Genomic DNA, 17911 nt, shown 5'->3' with positions numbered 1-17911 from the left:
AGGGACCAACACCTAGGGGCCCAGGTTCCTTTGGGCCCCCCAATAAAATATCTGAGGATGTGGAGACCCCCTCACAAGTTTACACGTTTACTCACTTCTATGCAAGTCCCACTGTTTACTCACTTCTATGCAAGTCCCACTGTGTTTAAGGGAGCTTACTCCCAAGTAAACGTGCACAGGATTGTAGCAAGACCAACCCTTCTACTTGACCCAATAAAAGCTTGTCGCCCAAAGAGGACTATTATTTACAGGAGAAAGTCTTCCATTCTGTCCCTGGTTTGCAACACTGAATTTTTATGTATTGAAAATGTTTCCCCGCAGCGCTGTACTTAGCAATAGAAATCTGTCTGGCACACAGATGTCACAACTCTGTGTCCAAAATATTTCACTGACGAAGCACTGTAACGCAATGATTTAAGATTTTTACCTTTTTAAGTTTTTGATACCTTTCTTCAGGTGTGTCGAAGCCATTCGTTAATGCGCTAACAGATGGTCCATCGCTAATTCCTAATAAGTATAAAAAGGTTGTTTGAACAAGCCTCTTAGGGATGCATTAGAGCAGCTACGGGATTACAAATTTAATCTGTAATGATTGCAGCGCATGCTTAAATCACACCCTAAATTATTATTTGGGCCCCAAGTATCTCAAGGAACACCACATACCATATAGACCCACCCAAGTGTTGAGGGTTGAAGGGAAGATGCTGCTGGTAGTTTTGCTGTCCTGTGAAGGTCACAGGGCAGCACTACATGACAGGGCCTTTTCTGTGGTAGCCCTGGATTATAGGATGCCCACCCACAAGTACGTTTGGCCTGATCACTGTATACGTTTTGATGTCAGGCCTTTCTGCAGAGGCCTTTGGGGGTTGGAAGATGTCTCGCCAGAGTGGTGCATGCTCTAGTTATCTCCCACTTGGACTACTGCAATGTGCTCTACGTGGGGCTACCTTTGAAGGTGACCCGGAAACTGCAATTAATCCAGAATGCGGCAGCTAGACTGGTGACTGGGAGTGGCCGCCGGGACCACATAACACTGGTCCTGAGAGATCTGCATTGGCTCCCAGTACGTTTCCGAGCACAATTCAAAGTGTTGGTGCTGACCTTTAAAGCCCTAAACGGCCTCGGTCCTTTATACCTGAAGGAGCGTCACCATCCCAATCGTTCAGCCCGGACACTGAGATCCAGCACCGAGGGCCTTCTGGCGGTTCCCTCATTGCGAGAAGTGAGGTTACAGGGAACCAGACAGAGGGCCTTCTCGGTAGTGGCGCCCACCCTGTGAAACACCCTCCCTTCAGATGTGAAGTAAATAAGAAGCTATCCTATCTTTAAAAGGCATCTGAAGGCAGCCCTGTTCAGGGAAGTTTTTAATATTTAACGCTGTACTGTTTTTATCACTTGATTGGGAGCCGCCCAGAGTGGCTGGGGAAACTCAGCCAGATGGGCAGGGTATAAATAAATTATTGTTGTTGTTGTTGTTGTTGTTATTATTATTATTATTATTATTATTATTATTATTATTCTTAGAACATATGGAGAGCCTGCTAGATCAGGCCAATGGTCCAACTAGTCCAGAATCCTGTTCTCATAGTGGCCAACCAGATGCCTATTGGGAAGCATGCAAGCGGTAGCTGAGCGCAATAGCGCTTTCTCCTACTGTGATTTCCGGCTACTGGTATTCAGAAGCATACAGCTTCCAACAGTTGAAATACGTAACCCACTCTGGGACCACATGGTGAAGGGTGGGCTACAAATGCCTATAAATCAATAAACACTTCTTTTTTTAAAAAAAGAAAAGAAATCCCCATGTCCCTCATTCCTTTCCCACCCTCTCTAAAAATGTACCACGTTGTATCATTTCTCTGTTACACCCAACAGGCAGAACACAGAAAATGTAGGAACATCCCATGATGGCTTTTACCAATATCCCTTCAGCCTCCCCATAATCAATAAGCGACAATGTTCCAGAGCAGCGATCCGCAAGGAGCTGCAAATTCAGATCTTTACATTTATAAGAGAGAATTCCATGAAATACACCATACCCGAAAACTCTCCATCGATAGCCAAAAAGTCTGCATCTTCAATAGCTTCATAAACTTTGCTGAGATTGTCCTTAAAATCTGTAGGCAAGAGAGAGAAAGAAACAGACCATGTCAAGAAGCGAAAGTGGGCAAAGCCCGTCTACCTCTGAAGAATCATTCACAGCTCTGTCATTGAAATAACTAGTGATGTATGGAAGTGAGAACTGGACCATAAAGAAGGCTGATCGCTGAAGAATTGATGCTTTTGAATTATGGTGCTGGAGGAGACTCTTGAGAGTCCCATGGACTGCAAGAAGATCAAACCTCTCCATTCTGAAGGAAATCAGCCCTGAGTGCTCACTGGAAGGACAGATCGTGAAGCTGAGGCTCCAATACTTTGGCCACCTCATGAGAAGAGAAGACTCCCTGGAAAAGACACTGATGTTGGGAAAGATGGAGGGCACAAGGAGAAGGGGGTGACAGAGGACGAGATGGTTGGACAGTGTTCTCGAAGCTACAAACATGAGTCTGACCAAATTGCGGGAGGCAGTGGAAGACAGAAGTGCCTGGTGTTCTCTGGTCCATGGGGTCACGAAAAGTCAGACACGACTAAACAACAACAACAACAAATTAAGGATAATCTAGGCATTTTCATGGGTTGTACTTAATATGTATTACCGCCATTGTCCAATTATGATCTAGTCGCTTTAAGCAACAGCACTCCCATTCCAGCTAGCGTGGGACAGACAACGCAGGGACCATCTTTGCCTACACCAGATGTTCCAGGACCAGAGTCCATCGTGATATGACTGGGGACAATTTGACAGTGTGCAATGCCCCACCTCCTGCATTAGCTTCTTATCTGCCTCACCATCCTTTCCTCCAAACACGTATTTTAAAAAAGACACTTCTGCTCCATAGTGAAAATGACAAAACCTTTTCCATTTCACAAAGAAATGGATCTAGGTGATGCCGATAGGATGAAAATAAATCCTTGGCAATTCAATGGCTACCAATCCTGATGGCTATGTTCTATCTCTACCGTCAGACAAAGCAAGGATGCTGGACTAAATGGGCCACTTGCCTGATCCAGTAGCCCAGTGTTTCTCAACCTGTGGGTCCCCAGATGTTGTTGGACTACAACTCCCATCATTCCAGTGGTCACGGATGATGGGAGTTGTAGTTCAACAACATCTGGGGTAGCCTCTTCATATATTTTTATATTCACACAGCCCAAACAACTCCCTAGTGGGACTCTGATAGGGCAGGTCTGAGGGTGGTAGTTGGAAATGTTGTCCATTTACCAATGCCACCTCCAATTGTTTGTTTTAATTAAGAATTACAAAGTGCACCTGCGCTGTACAGATACCCTCTGGAAGGGGGAGGAGACACACGGGTGAAGCTGAGACGACTGCCCTATGGCCATGTAAATTTTACCAGAGAAGATGAAGTAAATGGGAATGCCACACATACCCAAGGCTTCTGTCCCTGTACGCAAGGTGCTTCTATATAGGAAGGATAATTTATTCATTTTTTTTTATTAGAATATTTGTAAATGGATAGAACTGTATGGCAAAAATGGTCGTTGGAAGACTAGAAATCTATCTGTTAACGGATGGTTTTATTTCAGTCACTGACCACAGCGTATCTGTTAATGGGTGTCATTAAAAAGCAAGGTTGCAATAAAATTGTAAACCCAGCTTCTTGCATGACAGTTAACTGATTTTTTTAAAATTTATTTTAAAAACCCCTGTATTTAAACTGCATTTCAGTAGTTTAGTATTTTTTTGTCACGTGCTATGGGCTGCAACATGTGCGGCCAGAGGGGAAAGCTCCAAGCAGAATGCCCCCAAAATTGGGGTGTGTGTGAGTGTTGAGACAGCAATACATAACAGCAGATTGTCCCCAACTGTACAACTAAACCTACACACAGAAGAAGAGTCCTTGTGGAAAAGGCCAAAGGCCCATCGAGTCTAGCATCCTGTTTTCACAGTGGCCAGCCCGATGCATTACAGATCAGACAGAAAACGAAACTGATCTTCTCCTGCTTCCATCTTCCTGTTTTCCTCTGCTTCTTATAAATCATATCCTAGCTGGCATACTACAACGTAGAACTGCAGCGACAGACCGCAAGCCAGCACGGAGCACGTGGATGGCCACCACGCAAAACAAGCCTGTTGGGAAACGATCTTGCAGATTCTCTCCTTCCAGCATAATCTTCTTCTTTTTTAAGCTGATGAAAACAACAGAGGGGTTCTTTCCCTCCCATCCATGACACTGAGCAGAGGCTTTTTGCAGATACGCACACACGGTGCTCAGCGTCACAGTTCTCTCAATTTCCTCTCGTATTCTAGCCGGTCGTGTTTTTTAAAAAATAAAATAAAATGGGGGGAATGCAATATATCTATCTCTATATTTATCTATATCTATATCTATATATATACACACACATCGAACAACCAGTAGAGAAGGAAGGAAGGAAACAGACCACCTAAAACACAACATAATACATTAAGTGCACTACTAAATGGGGGCAAAGTGGGAAAGCAATTGGCAAAGGGAGACCCTTTGGGTATGAATGGGGGGGGTGTTGTGGGTTTTTTGTGGTGGGGGCATTATAAAGGATGTGTGGGGAGGGAGGGGGGAAATATCAGCCTGGAGGGATCAGGGGCAGCCTGAGCAGCAGGAGGAAGGGGCAGGATCTGGGCCTCTGCCCATCCCACACCTGTTCTGGGGGGAGGGGTCAGGTTTCCTCCTTGGCCTCCCCCCACCCCCACCCCCACGGGAGGAAGTTCAGCCTGCCTTGAGGGGCAGCCAAGAGGAGGGGCGGCGGGAGGCCACTCTGCATATGCTCAGAGGCGCTCTCGTCGCTGACCCTCTCCCCGACCCCAGCCGGACTCACTGTTCCTGGTTATCTCCATCCCTGCGGCTGGCTGGCCGGCTCCGGCTTCAGCGACAGCAGCAGTAGCAGCAGCAGCGAGAGCCGCGGGCCGGGTCAGGCCTCGGCTCAGGCCCAGCAGAAGCGCGGGCACTTCCGGAAACAAACCCCACTCCGGCGACCCCCCTCCCTCCCCTCTGGCCCGAGAGCGTGACGCCACCCACGTGACCACACCCCCTCCCTCCCTCCCTCCCTCCCGGGGAGAAGCGGGCCGTTCGAAGGCTGCTTCCCCAGGCGCGTGCGCAAAGTCGCCTCGCGCATGCCCAGCGGAGTCCCCTGAAGCCTCTCCGCCGCCCTTCCCCTTTCTTGCCCTGATTGGATGGGTTGCAAGAGAATCTTGGCATCCCGAGAGGTAAAGGCGCCCCAGGTTTTTGTGCACCGCCTGGTCCGACACGTGCACGGGAGAGTTAATGTACGAGCTGCGCGTGTGCACGAGCGGATTCAGGGTTAAAAAAATAAATTAAAAATCCCAGCGTTAGTGGATTAGAAGCAGGACTCCGGGGTCGAGGCGCCTTCAGTGTAAAGGGGCCCCGATCCTATGGGGAGAGAACAGGCATGGCACCGTCCTTTGCAAAGTTTCCGGCGTCGAGGTCAAAGCAAGTTTTATTTCAGGAGATCTTTGCACCACGAGTATATTAGAGCTATACTGTATATCTATAGACCTCCTCTTGTGTAAAATACCAGGGCGGCGTGCAGCAAAGGTTTCAAAAATGGAATTAAAAACATACCACGAACGGTCTTGGTTTTCCGACGTTTTAAATTCTGTGCATTATATTTTTTTTATAATTTTTGCAAGCCACCTTGAGACACAGGCGAAAAGCGGGGTATGATTTCAGGCGCTTGTTAGAAATAAATACTAAATGGTAAAATAAGTAAAATGTTCGGGTATCCCGCGGCCAGTTCCTTCCTGGGGCGATCTTGCAGCCCGACGACAAGCACGATCAGGCAACATCCTCGGGTGCGACTCCACGCGGCTTTACTCGCGCAACCAAGGATACCGCGCAGTCGTGCCCCGGGCCCGAGGGATTCCGTTAGCTCCTCCGGGTGGGCAGGCAGAGAAGCCGTCGGAGGGGCGCGACTGGGGCGGATCTCGGCCTCGGCACGCTGGGCCAAGCCTCCTCCTCCTCCTCCTCCGCCTCTTGCTCCTGCCTCCCGTGCAACATGGCGGCTGCAGCGACGGTGTCCCGGGTTTGGCAGCAGCTCCGCTACTCAGGTACGACCCTGCGCGCTTCGGTCCGCGCCGTCGGAGCGTTGCAAGAAGCGCTCCGGGGAATGCAAAGCGCCGGCTTTGCAGCTGCATCCGCTGCATCGAGGGGCGCGAAGTGGGCTCCCCGTTCTGCTCCCCTTCCAGCCCACCTTGGCAAAGGGTGACTTTGAGACCATTGCTGGGCCTCAGGCCTGCTCGGAAGGCCAGCAGGCAGCCTCGTCTACTCGGAAGCAAGTGCCCCTTAGTTCATCGAAACTTAGGGGAACGTCTCAAAAGATTGCAACGTATTTTCTCCGTTTGCTTAAAGATAGTTTACATCAAAGTCTGCTCTGAAATCAGCAGGATAACCTCATTAAAAGTTTTGTCCAAAACCCGTGCAAGGCAGCATCGGCATCTGAGAAGTAATAAATTATTATTATTATTATTAATACCCTGCCCATCTGGCTGAATTTCCCCAGCCACTCCTGGTGTCTTCCAACAGAATATTAAAATGCAGTGGTCTGTTAAACATTAAAAGCTTCCCTAAACAGGGTTGCCTTCAGATGTCTTCTAAAAGTCTGGTAGTTGTTTTTCTCTTGGACATCTGGTGGGAGGGCGTTCCACAGGGCGGGTGCCACTACCGAGAAGGCCCTCTGCCTGGTTCCCTGTGACATGGCTTCTCGCAGGGAGGGAACCAGCGAGAAAACAATTTAAAGCGGATTTTAAGGGAAGGGGCATTTTGCCTGGGATCAGGGACATCTGATCTGAGGAACAGCCCCCTCCGTGTGTTCTTACTTGGAAGTAAGGCCCCATCTGAACTGTGCTTTGATTTTGGCACCAGCTGGTCTCTAGAGACAATGGAGTGTGACTGGGAGGGGGTGTGCACGCCTGGGGAGTGTGTAGTGGGGGGTGTCCTGGGCTGGCCAGATGACAAGACCCCCCTCTCAGCATCGCTGATGTGGTCCAAAGGAAAGCAGAGCAAGACGTTTGGCGCCAGCTTGGCTGCAGGAATTGCTGAAGGAGCCCTGCAACCACCATAGGGACTCCAGATTTGTGTAGGGTTTACTCTGTAACCTTTTCTTACCCCCAAAGATACCCCACAAGGCAGTGGAGGTTTAGGATCAGAGTTTTCCTTCTAGAGTTTTCCCAGGTGGGTGAGCCCCATCTGTCACTCACTTCCTTCTATGGCATGTGCAGGAACGGCCTTCTTGACCGTTGGACCCACTTTTGGTCTTCTTAAACTGCTGGAGTTTGTCTTCACACGCAGGGGGAAAAGCAAACTCACTGTGGCAATCACACAGGGTCCCCAGACGTTTCACCCTCTATTGATCCCTGTGCCACCACTTTATTTCTCGCTGCCACCACCCAGGCCATACCTGGTACGTTACTGAGTCCAGTCAGGGTTAAATTGGAACATAAACTTCTGTTTATTTATTGCAGTTTAACAAGCATGTGGTTTCATAAACGGTATCGGTCAATTACATTCATGGGGTGCCTGTCCAGACCTATAACTTCCGCTACCTGCTCTCACTCACTAAACCACCTCTCAGATATTTACTTGTCTTCCTAGCCCCTAACTGTTCCTGACTCAGCTTATTTCACCACACTAACTCAACCTCCTCACAGACTCTCCCACTCCAAACACCCAACTCCCAACAATTGCGCTCCCAGAGCTGGTTTTATAGTCCCTCTGACCCCACCCCCCTGGGTTCTGATTGGGTAACTTGTTTAACTATTTCACCTCCAGCACTCTCATGTTCACGCCACACTCACCGAGGGTTTGGGCTCAGCTCACCTGGTTTAGCCAGGCAGTCGAAGCCGTTCCTGGGATTGTGGCCGCTGTCGCATGCTGACAGCTTCTAGTTGCCACAGCTGAGAGCTGAGTGCAGGGTGGGGGCCAAAGATGGACAAACTACCCCAGAAGGATCATGACATGTCTCCATCAGAGGTACTGCCCCTTCCATATACAGTCATACAACAAGCCTTGCTGTTTGTGTTTTGCTGGTCTGCAGCAGCCAATTCACCAGAAACCATGGTTGGGAGAAGGGAGAGACGAGGGCATTTTTTCCCCTTCCCTGTTTGCATTTTTCATTGTTTCAGAGGGTTTTCCTGGTTTCTTTTGCCATGTTGGGGTCACAATTCAGTGTTCAGCAGGAATCCATGGAAATTGTCAGTTCATTATGTGAACACCTGTTTAAAAAACAACTTCCTGTCAACGCATTGTTGTTGGAAATTGTGATCTGCATGTCTACAAAATAAAGAACATGTCCGTAAATTCTGAATAACAGAAAAATAAACAATACAGAATAAATTCAATATTACAAAAGGAAAACCCATCTAGGGGGTCTTAAATACATAAAGACAAACCAAAAGACCAGGTACACAAGATACATTTAAAGCACATTTGAAACACATTCCTCCTTTCAGAGAATTCTGGGCACTGTAGTTTGTTAACGGTTGCTGGGAATTGGAACTCTGAGGAGTAAACTACAGTGCCCAGAATTCTTTGAGGGAAGGAACGTTATTCGGATGTGCTTTAAAATTAAAGTGTGCCTTCGTTTCTTCAGCAGCAGCCTGAGCTATGTAGAAAGCCACTTCTGAAAGGAAGTTTGAAAAGCTACTTATGAGAGGAGGAGCAACAGAAAGAATAAAAAAGGCAAGAATTCCTTTCCTAAAATGTTGATTCTTTTCACCCCAAGGCAGTGGGCTCTCAGCTGCTGAGCTGCCAGTCTCCTGGGCAATGACAACTGGTAATATTTGGATTCTTCCCCCCCCCCCCCAGGTTCTTTACTTCAGTTTCAACATAGCCGAGCTGCTGCCCAGAGACTCGGATGCCCTGCTGTCCAGAGAAGGTCGTTCAGCAACAACAAGATCCTGGTGGAACTGGATGAGGGCACAGGTAAACCCCCTCAGGCTTGCATTTCATAGAAACCATAGAAATGTAGAGTTGAAAGGGTCCCTAAGGATCATCTAGTCCAACCCTCTGCAAGGCAGGAATATGCAACTGTCCCTTATGGGGATCAAACCTGCAACCGTGGTGTTATCAACACCACACACTAACCAACTGAGCTATGCATATCCTTTTGTGTGGTTCTTTGAAGGAGTGGCTGCGTACGCACCATACATTTAAAGCACATGGCTTCCCGCAAATAATTCTGGGAACTGCATTTTACCCCTCATGGAGCCATAAGCCCCAGCACCCTTCGCAAACTACAGTTCCCAGAATTCTTTGGGAAAGGTTGTGTTGGCTTCCAGCACACAGCATTTCATAGATATATTGCTTGTACACATGCAGGTTCTCTTTAGCTGTCACAGCTGGGAAGCAATAATAGATCCATCCTTTGTGAATTGGTCCAGAAACCTAGGAGAGCAGCTGTTGGTCAGTGTAGACAACATTGAGGTAGGTGGACTTCCTAATCTCTGGCAGCAACTCTTGTTTCCTTGTGTTTCTCGTTCAGGGGTAGCAGTGATGAAGATGAAGAGCCCACCGGTGAACAGCTTTAGCCTGGAGTTTCTGACGGAGCTTTCCATAAGCCTGGAAAAGCTGGAGAACAACAAAGCGTGCCGCGGTGTCATCCTGACCTCGGTATGGGTGACAAATAGAAAAAATAACAACCATCCATTTGGTTCTGGGTCCTTCTTTGCTGGCTTGTGGGGGGCAAGCTATGCTGGATGGGAGCTTCCATTGCACATGCTGGGATGATGATGATGATTGACAGGTGCCTAACCCTGCCAACCCTTAGCGCCAGCCCACCTTGGGTAGAAGACCTCTCAAAAGACCTGTTGATGGCATTTTAGCATTGTACTGTGGAGAGTGTATTAACTTATGGTCTGTGTGTGTGGTTTGGGAGCTGCACGGTCAGGGAAAAAACAATGCTCTCCAGGGTTGTAAAGACTGTGGAGAGAATAATGGGGTGCACTCTTCCCACCTTGGATAAATCCACTCTTCCAGGTGCCATAAGAAAGCTGCAGAAATAGCGCAGGATAGTGCGCACCCCGGAAGTGATCTCTTTCAGCTTCTGCCTTCTGGAAGAAGGTACAGTGGTACCTCGGGTTAAGTACCGCATTTTTCGCCCTATAGGATGCACCGTCTCATAAGGCGCACCTAGTTCTTTTTTTGGGGGGGGGGAAATAAAGGGGAAAAAATTATTTCCCCCCAGGCACGGGGCTGGGGCGGGGGAGGCCCAAGCTTCCCCCGCCCCAACCCCCAAACAGGCAGCTCTCTGCAAGCCGTGGGAGCCCAGCGCTGGCTCCCGCTGCTTGTGGAGAGGTCCGCGAAGCCTGGAGAGCGAGAGGGGTCGGTGCGCACCGACCCCTCTCGCTCTCCAGGCTTCAGCGAAAGCCTGCATTCGTCCCATAGGACGCACACACATTTCCCCTTCATTTTTGGAGGGGAAAAAGTGCGTCCTATAGGGCGAAAAATACAGTACTTAATTCATTCCGAAGGTCCATACTTAACCTGAAACTGTTCTTAACCTGAAGCACCACTTTAGCTAATGGGGCCTCCTGCTGCCGCCGCACCGCCAGAGCCTGATTTCTGTTCTTATCCTGAAGCAAAGTTCTTAACCTGAAGCACTATTTCTGGCTTAGTGGAGTGTGTAACCTGAAGCGTATATAACTTGAAGCGTATGTAACCCGAGGTAGCACTGTACGGGGTTATAAAGACTAGGTCTAGCCGCCTGAGAAACGGTTTCTACCCAAATGCGATTTTGGTTTTAAATGCAGTGTAAGGAGTCTCTATGGGAGTATATTGTATTTAAAAATGAGGTATCAGAGTTTTTAGGGGGCTAGCCAGGTTGGGATAGCAGGCTTCTTGGTTTTTGAATGTCTTATGTAGATTTTTCAATTTCGTTGTTCTGTATAGGACAATGACAATAAAGGTTATCGTATCGTATCGTATCGTAAGACCTCTCCTCTTTCTGGGAGCTGGGCGAAAATGGCCCGTAGGACTTTTCACAGTGAAGCAGCGTGGCGTGAAGCAGGGAAGCACATTGCCAGCTATGACCGATCCTTTTCCTTTTCCCAGGTTGTCCCCAAAATCTTCTCTGGGGGCCTGGACATCACTGAGATGTGTGGGAAGAGTGAGGAGCACTACGCAGAGTTCTGGAAAGCCGTGCAGCAGATGTGGATTACTCTGTACAATTCCAGCCTGGTGACCATTGCAGCTGTCAATGCAAGTTCCATTTATTCACTCCCTATTCCTCGAGAGGAATCACCTTAAGCCGGTGGCCACTGGTGGCTGGTAGGGTGGAAGGCAGGGAGGCCGACAGTAGGGGGCGCCAGAGCCAGCCACCGACTGGCGGTAAGCAAGAAGGCAGGCAGGTGAGAGCAGAGTGCGGTCAGTGGGGCAGTGCCCCATTTGCCCTAAGGGACAAGCTGCTGCTGTTTTTAGCTCTTTGCTCAATGGGCTATTCCAAGCATACTCCAACGCAGTTCAGACATGCATGTATAGCTATCGTAACGCTGCAGGCTTGGACCTGGGGTGGGTTTAGGAATTAGTGCAATTCAAGCAGCGGTTGTCTTGCCAAAGGCAAGGTGGGTCTTTTAAAGTGAGATTCAGAAGCAATACAAAATACCGTATTTTTCGCTCTATAGGATGCACTTTCCCCCCTCCAAAAATGAAGGGGAAATGTGTGTGCATCCTATGAAGCGAATGCAGGTGACTTGGCTTCAGCGATAGCAACGCGAAGCCTCCAAAGCGCAGAGGGAGAACTCCCCCCGCGCTCCGGAGGCTTTGCGTTGCTTTTGCTGAAGCCCCCGGAGCGCAGGGAACTCCCGCTGTGCTCCGGGGGCTTCAGGCAGCTATCCGCAAGCCTTCGGAGCGCAGCAGGAATTCCTGCTGTGCTCCGAAGGCTTGCAGATAGCCGCCTGAAGCCTGGAGAGCGAGAGGGGTCAGTGCACACCGATCACTCTTGCTCTCCAGGCTTCGCTTCGCTGGAGAGGCGCTGCAGTTTTCCCTCTCTGCGCAGCACCCCTTCAGCGAAGCGGGAGGAGAAATGGAAGGGGCTCAGTTTCTCCTGCCGCTTCACTGAAGGGGCGCTGAGCAGAGAGGGGGAGATTTCCCCCCCCCTGTTCTCCCCCTCCTATGGTCCAGTGCGTCCTATAGAGCGAAAAATACGGTGAGAAGATGGAAGTTTTTATTCTAAAACAGCAAGCAGTGTATACATACCAAGCAGGCACTTGGAAGCTCTCAACAAGCGGCAAAGTGACTCCCCCAGGTAGCCTCAGTTTGCACGGCCCCACGGCCAGTCAGTCCGTGCACCAGCTTCAAAGAAACTCTGCCCAAACCGTCCCATTTTATAGGTAGGCTGTGTGGCTTCGCCACTCCCTCTCGATGCCTCACTTTCTCAAAACAATGTCCAGCATCTAAGAAGGTACCCAGCAGTACCCTCCACAACTGATTAAGGCAGCTGGGGGGTGGGCTTCACCTCCTCCCAACGTTTTCAGGACATCAAAGACTGTTCTCACACCATCAGAAACTTAACAAGAGCGGGGAAGGAACAGAGGCAGGAAGGGTAACCATGTCAGGTCACTCGCTCCTCGATATATTTGGGCTTCCGGATACATTTCCCATACAGCGGTCTGCATAACTTCAGGTACTGCCCCACCACCATCTAACTAATGCCCCATTTTAAATGGCAAAAATGCACACTGAAAACGTCAGCTGAGAATGGTTATTTCACCAGGCAGGTTTACCCAGGAATAAAAAAAGGAAATGATGAGTTCAAGAAAGACCTGGTTGTTTCCCTGTATTAGCGATCTAAGTCAGGCATAGGCAAACTCCTGCCTTCCAGATGTTTGGGACTACAATTCCCATCATCCCTAGCTAACAGGACCAGTGGTCAGGGATGATGGGAATTGTAGCCCCAAACACCTGGAGGGCCAGCGTTTGCCTATGCCTGATCTAAGTATCCAAACAGTTTAAATACCCTAGCTCAGGCTTCCTCAACCTCGGCCCTCCAGATGTTTTGAGCCAGTGAGGGGTGTGACCTGGGGAGAGTTCCAAGGGCCATATAGAGAGACCCAGAGGGTCACCTTTGCTGCCAGGCCCAAGGCTCTCCACCCTTGAACTAAATTTCCTGTCCTCTGCTTTCTCCCAGGGTTCCAGTCCCGCAGGCGGCTGCCTGATGGCAATGTCTTGTGACTACAGGATCATGGCCGACAATCCCAAGTACAGCATTGGGCTGAATGAGACGAAGCTGGGAATCGTTGCCCCTTTCTGGTGAGGTGGCGGAGGAGGAGGAAGAAGAAGAATGGGGGTGCAATTCGCTATGACTTCTCTAGGGTTTCTCTGATCCCCAGCACAGCCAACCACATCGCAGAGGGCCTTCTCGGCAGTGGCACCCGCCCTGTGGAACGCCCTCCCATCAGATATCAAGGAAATAAACAACTATCTGACTTTTAGAAGACATTTGAAGGCAGCCCTGTTTAGAGAAGTTTTTAATGTCTGATGTTTTATTATTATTATTATTATTATTATTATTATTATTATCATCATCATCATCATCATCATTAATTCTTTTGAGAGCCGCCCAGAGTGGTTGGGGAAATCCGGCCAGATGGGCGGGGTATTAATAATAATAATAATAATAACAACCACCACCACCACCACCACCACCAAAGGAAGGGCTCCCTGCTCACTTGCTGTTAATATTTACTTACTTGCAAAAATATTGGTATTATTATTATTATTATGTTAAGCACAGCTTAAATTCCTGGCAACACTACCTAGCCTGTCGGTCGTTCGTTCCTTCCTGCTTGAATGTCTCTCCTGCCTCCCTGCATTTTACTGCACTTCAATAATGATTGGGGGATTATTCGCTTGTTTTTGCTCTTATTTTTATTACACATTTTCTGTTTTTTTATATATACTGTATTTTACGTTGTGGACCGCCCTGAGATCTACAGATGAAGGGCAGTATGCAAATTTAATTAATAATAACGATGTTGGTGACAGGCAGGTAGAGAGGGCAAAATGAGAGGAGAGAAAGATTCGTTGTCACAACTGCCAATAGATATGGAAAATACAGGCACTGTGAGTCAGTAATAAAACCTACAGAGAAGAAAAGGCTGTGTAATCTATAAATACTGAAAGAATCCAATGGTCTAAACTGCCATTTTCCCCCCCCAGAAGAAAAAGAAGATAAAAAGTAACCTTCAACGGTACTAAATCCCAAAACTCACATAGACCTGTGGGGCCGAGGCTCCTGAGCTAACTGTGTTTGTATATAGAATAAAATTAGACTACATGGTGAAGAAGTACTTTGGCCTTTGCACACTTTTGGTTTATGTGAGGGTTGTTTTTTTCCTCCAGACTGGTGATTTGCCAAGTCTTCGGAATACCAATAGTAGAGATTATTCAGATCAAAGGTCTTTCAAAACTTGGTGACAGTGGCCCAGGCTGCTGCCAAAGAACACGAGGTTATTCAGATCTCAATCCAAATCTAAAGAATCAGGCAAAGAGAGGGGTAGCTCATTTGTTACACCTCAAGGACGGCCTCTCCCCATAGGAACCAACACAGCCCCTGAGATCATCATCTGAATCCCTTCTTTGTGTGCCCCCTCCAAGAGAGATTTGGAGGGTGGCAACACAAGAAAGGACCTTTTCTGTAGTGGCTCCCCGTTTCTGGAATGCTCTTCCCGGGGAGGCTTGCCTGGTGCCTTCATAATACATTTTTAGGCACCTTGCAAAAATATTCCTCTTCTCCCATGCCTCTGTTGCCTTTACTACATATCTTTAGGTGCCATTTTAATCAGCCTGTTGCTGATTAAAAAAAATCTATGGCCCTTTTAATGTGTATTTAGGCAGCAGGTTATTATTGATATGTGCTACGCTGTGATCAGATGAAGGGCAGTATATAAATTTTAATAAAAATAATTGTCAATGAGATCTCAGAAACTGCTTTTGTCCAAGAACACTTTTCTGTTGGAGCAGCTGCACCACATGTGCTGATACATCTCAGTTATCCTTCTCTCTCTCTCTCACTGTCAGGTTTAAAGACACAATGATCAATGCCATTGGCCACAGAGCCACAGACCGGTCCATCCAGCTGGGACTCCTATACCCTGCCGCTGATGCCCTCAAAATTGGCATTGTGGATGAGTTGGCGCCCGAAGAGAATATCCAGAAGGTGGCTGCAGAGGTGATGGCCCAGTGGCTGGCCGTTCCAGGTGAGGCAGCCCGCCCCCGCCCCCAGAATCCCGCACCACAAATACGCATTCTAAAACAAATAACGTCCTATAGTGGGGAAGGTTTCCTTGGTAACAGGCCAACCCTGCTTTAACTACTACACCACACTGCCTCATACAGTGGTGCCCCGCAAGACGAATGCCTCGCAAGACGAAAAGCTCGCTAAATGAAAGAGTTTTCCGTTTTTTGAGTCGTTCCGCAGGACGAATTTCCCTATGGGCTTGCTTCGCAACACGTTTCGTCTTGCGAGTTCTTGCGAGTTTGTTTCCTTTTTCTTAAAGCCGCTTAGCCACTAAGCCGCTAATAGCCGTGCTTCGCAAGACGAAAAAACCGCAAGACGAAGAGACTCGCGGAATGGATTAATTTTGTCTTGCAAGGCACCACTGTACCCTAGTGGTGAAAGAAAGGTGTGTTGGCAGTAATTGAGGGAATTGGCAGCAAGGTGGAGGGCAGGTCAGCTTAATGCAGGCTCCAGGAAAAAAGGCTTCTGATCACATGGGTCAGGAGAAGGTCAGCAATAACTTGCAAGATATCAGTAAACTTAATTCTTTATTCAAATGAACTAGTCTCAGGCCTAGTGAGCACAAAGCCTCTTCGCAGTAGGGTTTTCCCTAAGCAGGCAATTGTGGGAACTGAAAAGTCCCTGGTCTCCAAGCCTTCTCCTTCCCAAGCAATCTGAGGCTCAAACACCTTGTCTGTCTTTGCTCCTCCCTCTTCAGGTTCTGGGAGACCAGCGGGGAGGGGAGCTGGTCGCAGCAGGAGGGGAAGACCCCCTGGCATCTTCAGCAGCCTGCCTGATCTCTGCCTCTTGGCCCTGCTCCTCTCTAGCCTCTGCTTCTGCCTCTGCTTCTGGGCCTCTCTCTGCCACAGCCTCTTCCTGCTCACTAAACCCTGTTACCTCTTGAGCTTCTGACACTTCCTCCTTCCAGTTTTCTCCCCCTCATCGTCGTCCCACCAGCAGTTCCCAGGCTCTAAGTCTTCTTCCTTTATGGGTTCCTTTTGGGGGTTCCCCAGCTGGTGCCTCCCACTCAAGGGAGTCTTTAGCATATGCGCCGCCGGGGTGCAAAGATCCGCCCAGCCCCCCCCAGTCTGATAAGTGCTGCCGTTGTGAATGACAAGCGCCACCACTGGTGTGGCGCATCTTTGGTAGATGAGCACACAAAGTCGAAAACCCTTTAGTGAAACAGTAGATGTACATTTCGAAAACACCTATATGTATTTTGTTTTTCTAGCTTGATCAAAATTATTTATTATTTCATAACAGGTAGATAGTTAAGGGGACGCGGGTGGCACTGTGGGTTAAACCACAGAGCCTAGGACTTGCCGATCAGAAGGTCGGCGGTTCGAATCCCCGCGACGGGGTGAGCTCCCGTTGCTCGGTCCCTGCTCCTGCCCACCTAGCAGTTCGAAAGCACGTCAAAGTGCAAGTAGATAAATAGGTACCGCTCCGGTGGCAAGGTAAATGGCATTTCTGTGTGCTGCTCTGGTTCATCAGAATCGGCTTAGTCCTGCTGGCCACATGACCCGGAAGCTGTACGCCGGCTCCCTTGGCCAATAAAGTGAGATGAGCGCTGCAACCCAGAGTCGGTCACGACTGGACCTAACGGTCAGGGGTCCCTTTACCTTTACCTTTAGATAGTTAAGAGCTTAGGTGGCTTCAGCGGTGGGCACCTGGCACCCCCCCCCCAGAATATGGCGCCAGGGTGCCCTGCACCCCTTGCACCCTCGGTCAAAGACGGCCGTGCTCCCACCACTCCTATGCGTCCATGACACCGGGCCGCAATTCATCATGCGCTCTCTCTTTCTCTTCTTGCTGCCCAGACCACGCCCGCCAACTCTCCAAATCCTCGATGCGGAAGCCCACAGTGGACCACCTCCTGGCGCACCGTGAAGCCGACATCCAGAACTTCGTGCGCTTCATCTCCAGGGACTCTATCCAGAAATCCCTCCAGATGTACATGCAGATGCTGAAGCAGAAGAAAGCCTGACCTGGGAGCGGAGCAGCCTTGATTTCTGGTCCCGTGACCTCATCACTGTTTATCTCAAGCGCCTTTGTTTCCCAGCTGGTGCCTTTTGCACAGAGTTTTGCTCTCGAGGTTTTTTTTCCTTTGGACGCTGGATCTCAGGTTGTGATAAAGTAGGTCTGAGGCCCGTTCTGCGAGGGGCACATTAGGCCACAGAATCGCTTTTTGGGCACTTGGGAAGAATCAGCTTTGCGCAAAATGTGAATGGTCAATAAAGCACTAAAAGAGAGGCTGTGGTTGGTCTCTTCCTAACTGCAGCCATAGGCTTAGGGCCAGGGCTGAGTACCCTTTGGCCCTGCAGATGCCACTGAACTACAAATCCCATCAAACCATCCCGTTGGCTATTCTGGATGGGGATGATGGGAGTTGTAGTCCAGAAGCAGCTGGAAGGCTAATAGGTCCCCCAGCCCTGGCTTGTGCAACACCTCTGGATCTCCTTCCTGCTGCATGGAATAACACACATACCAGACCTTTGGATTTAGTAAGTAAACTATTTTAAACTTACTTAACAGGGTCTGTGGTCTGTGGAGTCAAAAGTGGTGATTATGCCTTAAA

General features: G+C 48.9%; 2 protein-coding genes across 3 annotated transcripts in view; one reads left to right on the top strand and one right to left on the bottom strand.

Annotated features, from left to right (window-relative positions):
• Positions 1–5083, bottom strand: part of PARN (poly(A)-specific ribonuclease) — a 48698-nt gene extending 43615 nt beyond the window's left edge. Inside the window, exons 1-3 of the mRNA XM_079953818.1 lie at positions 4921–5083; positions 2040–2117; positions 428–507 (exon numbers count right to left, since the gene is read on the bottom strand). Coding sequence (XP_079809944.1) covers positions 428–507; positions 2040–2117; positions 4921–4939 — 177 coding nt within the window. The 5' untranslated portion in view covers positions 4940–5083. The remainder of the gene's footprint in view (positions 1–427; positions 508–2039; positions 2118–4920) is intronic.
• Positions 5084–6008: 925 nt separating this feature from the next.
• Positions 6009–17585, top strand: ECI1 (enoyl-CoA delta isomerase 1). 2 transcript variants are annotated; one of them, XM_079953993.1, is made up of 8 exons: positions 6129–6169; positions 8713–8798; positions 8925–9041; positions 9601–9728; positions 11169–11315; positions 13243–13364; positions 15135–15313; positions 17154–17585. In XM_079953993.1, exons 4-8 carry the CDS (start codon positions 9612–9614, stop codon positions 17318–17320), a joined length of 732 nt encoding a protein of 243 aa, XP_079810119.1. In that variant the 5' UTR covers positions 6129–6169; positions 8713–8798; positions 8925–9041; positions 9601–9611; the 3' UTR covers positions 17321–17585. The 2 variants fall into 2 exon arrangements, with proteins under 2 accessions (XP_079810118.1, XP_079810119.1); XM_079953992.1 differs by lacking the exon at positions 8713–8798 and having other exon boundaries at positions 6009–6169.
• Positions 17586–17911: the final 326 nt, after the last annotated feature.

Source organism: Podarcis cretensis, assembly GCF_951804945.1.
Source record: "Podarcis cretensis genome assembly, chromosome: 14".
Taxonomy (NCBI): Eukaryota; Metazoa; Chordata; class Lepidosauria; order Squamata; family Lacertidae; genus Podarcis; species Podarcis cretensis.
The sequence above is the reverse complement of the archived record's forward strand: the minus strand, read 5'-3'. Positions and strand labels throughout refer to the sequence as shown.

Excerpts from the sequence above, each read along its gene's own strand:
- ECI1 (XM_079953992.1), top strand. The coding sequence starts at position 6,118 with ATGGCGGCTGCAGCGACGGTGTCCCGGGTTTGGCAGCAGCTCCGCTAC. Across the intron at positions 6,170-8,924 it reads GCAGCAGCTCCGCTACTCAG|GTTCTTTACTTCAGTTTCAA; the intron begins GTACGACCCTGC and ends CCCCCCCCCCAG. Across the intron at positions 9,729-11,168 it reads GCGGTGTCATCCTGACCTCG|GTTGTCCCCAAAATCTTCTC; the intron begins GTATGGGTGACA and ends TCCTTTTCCCAG.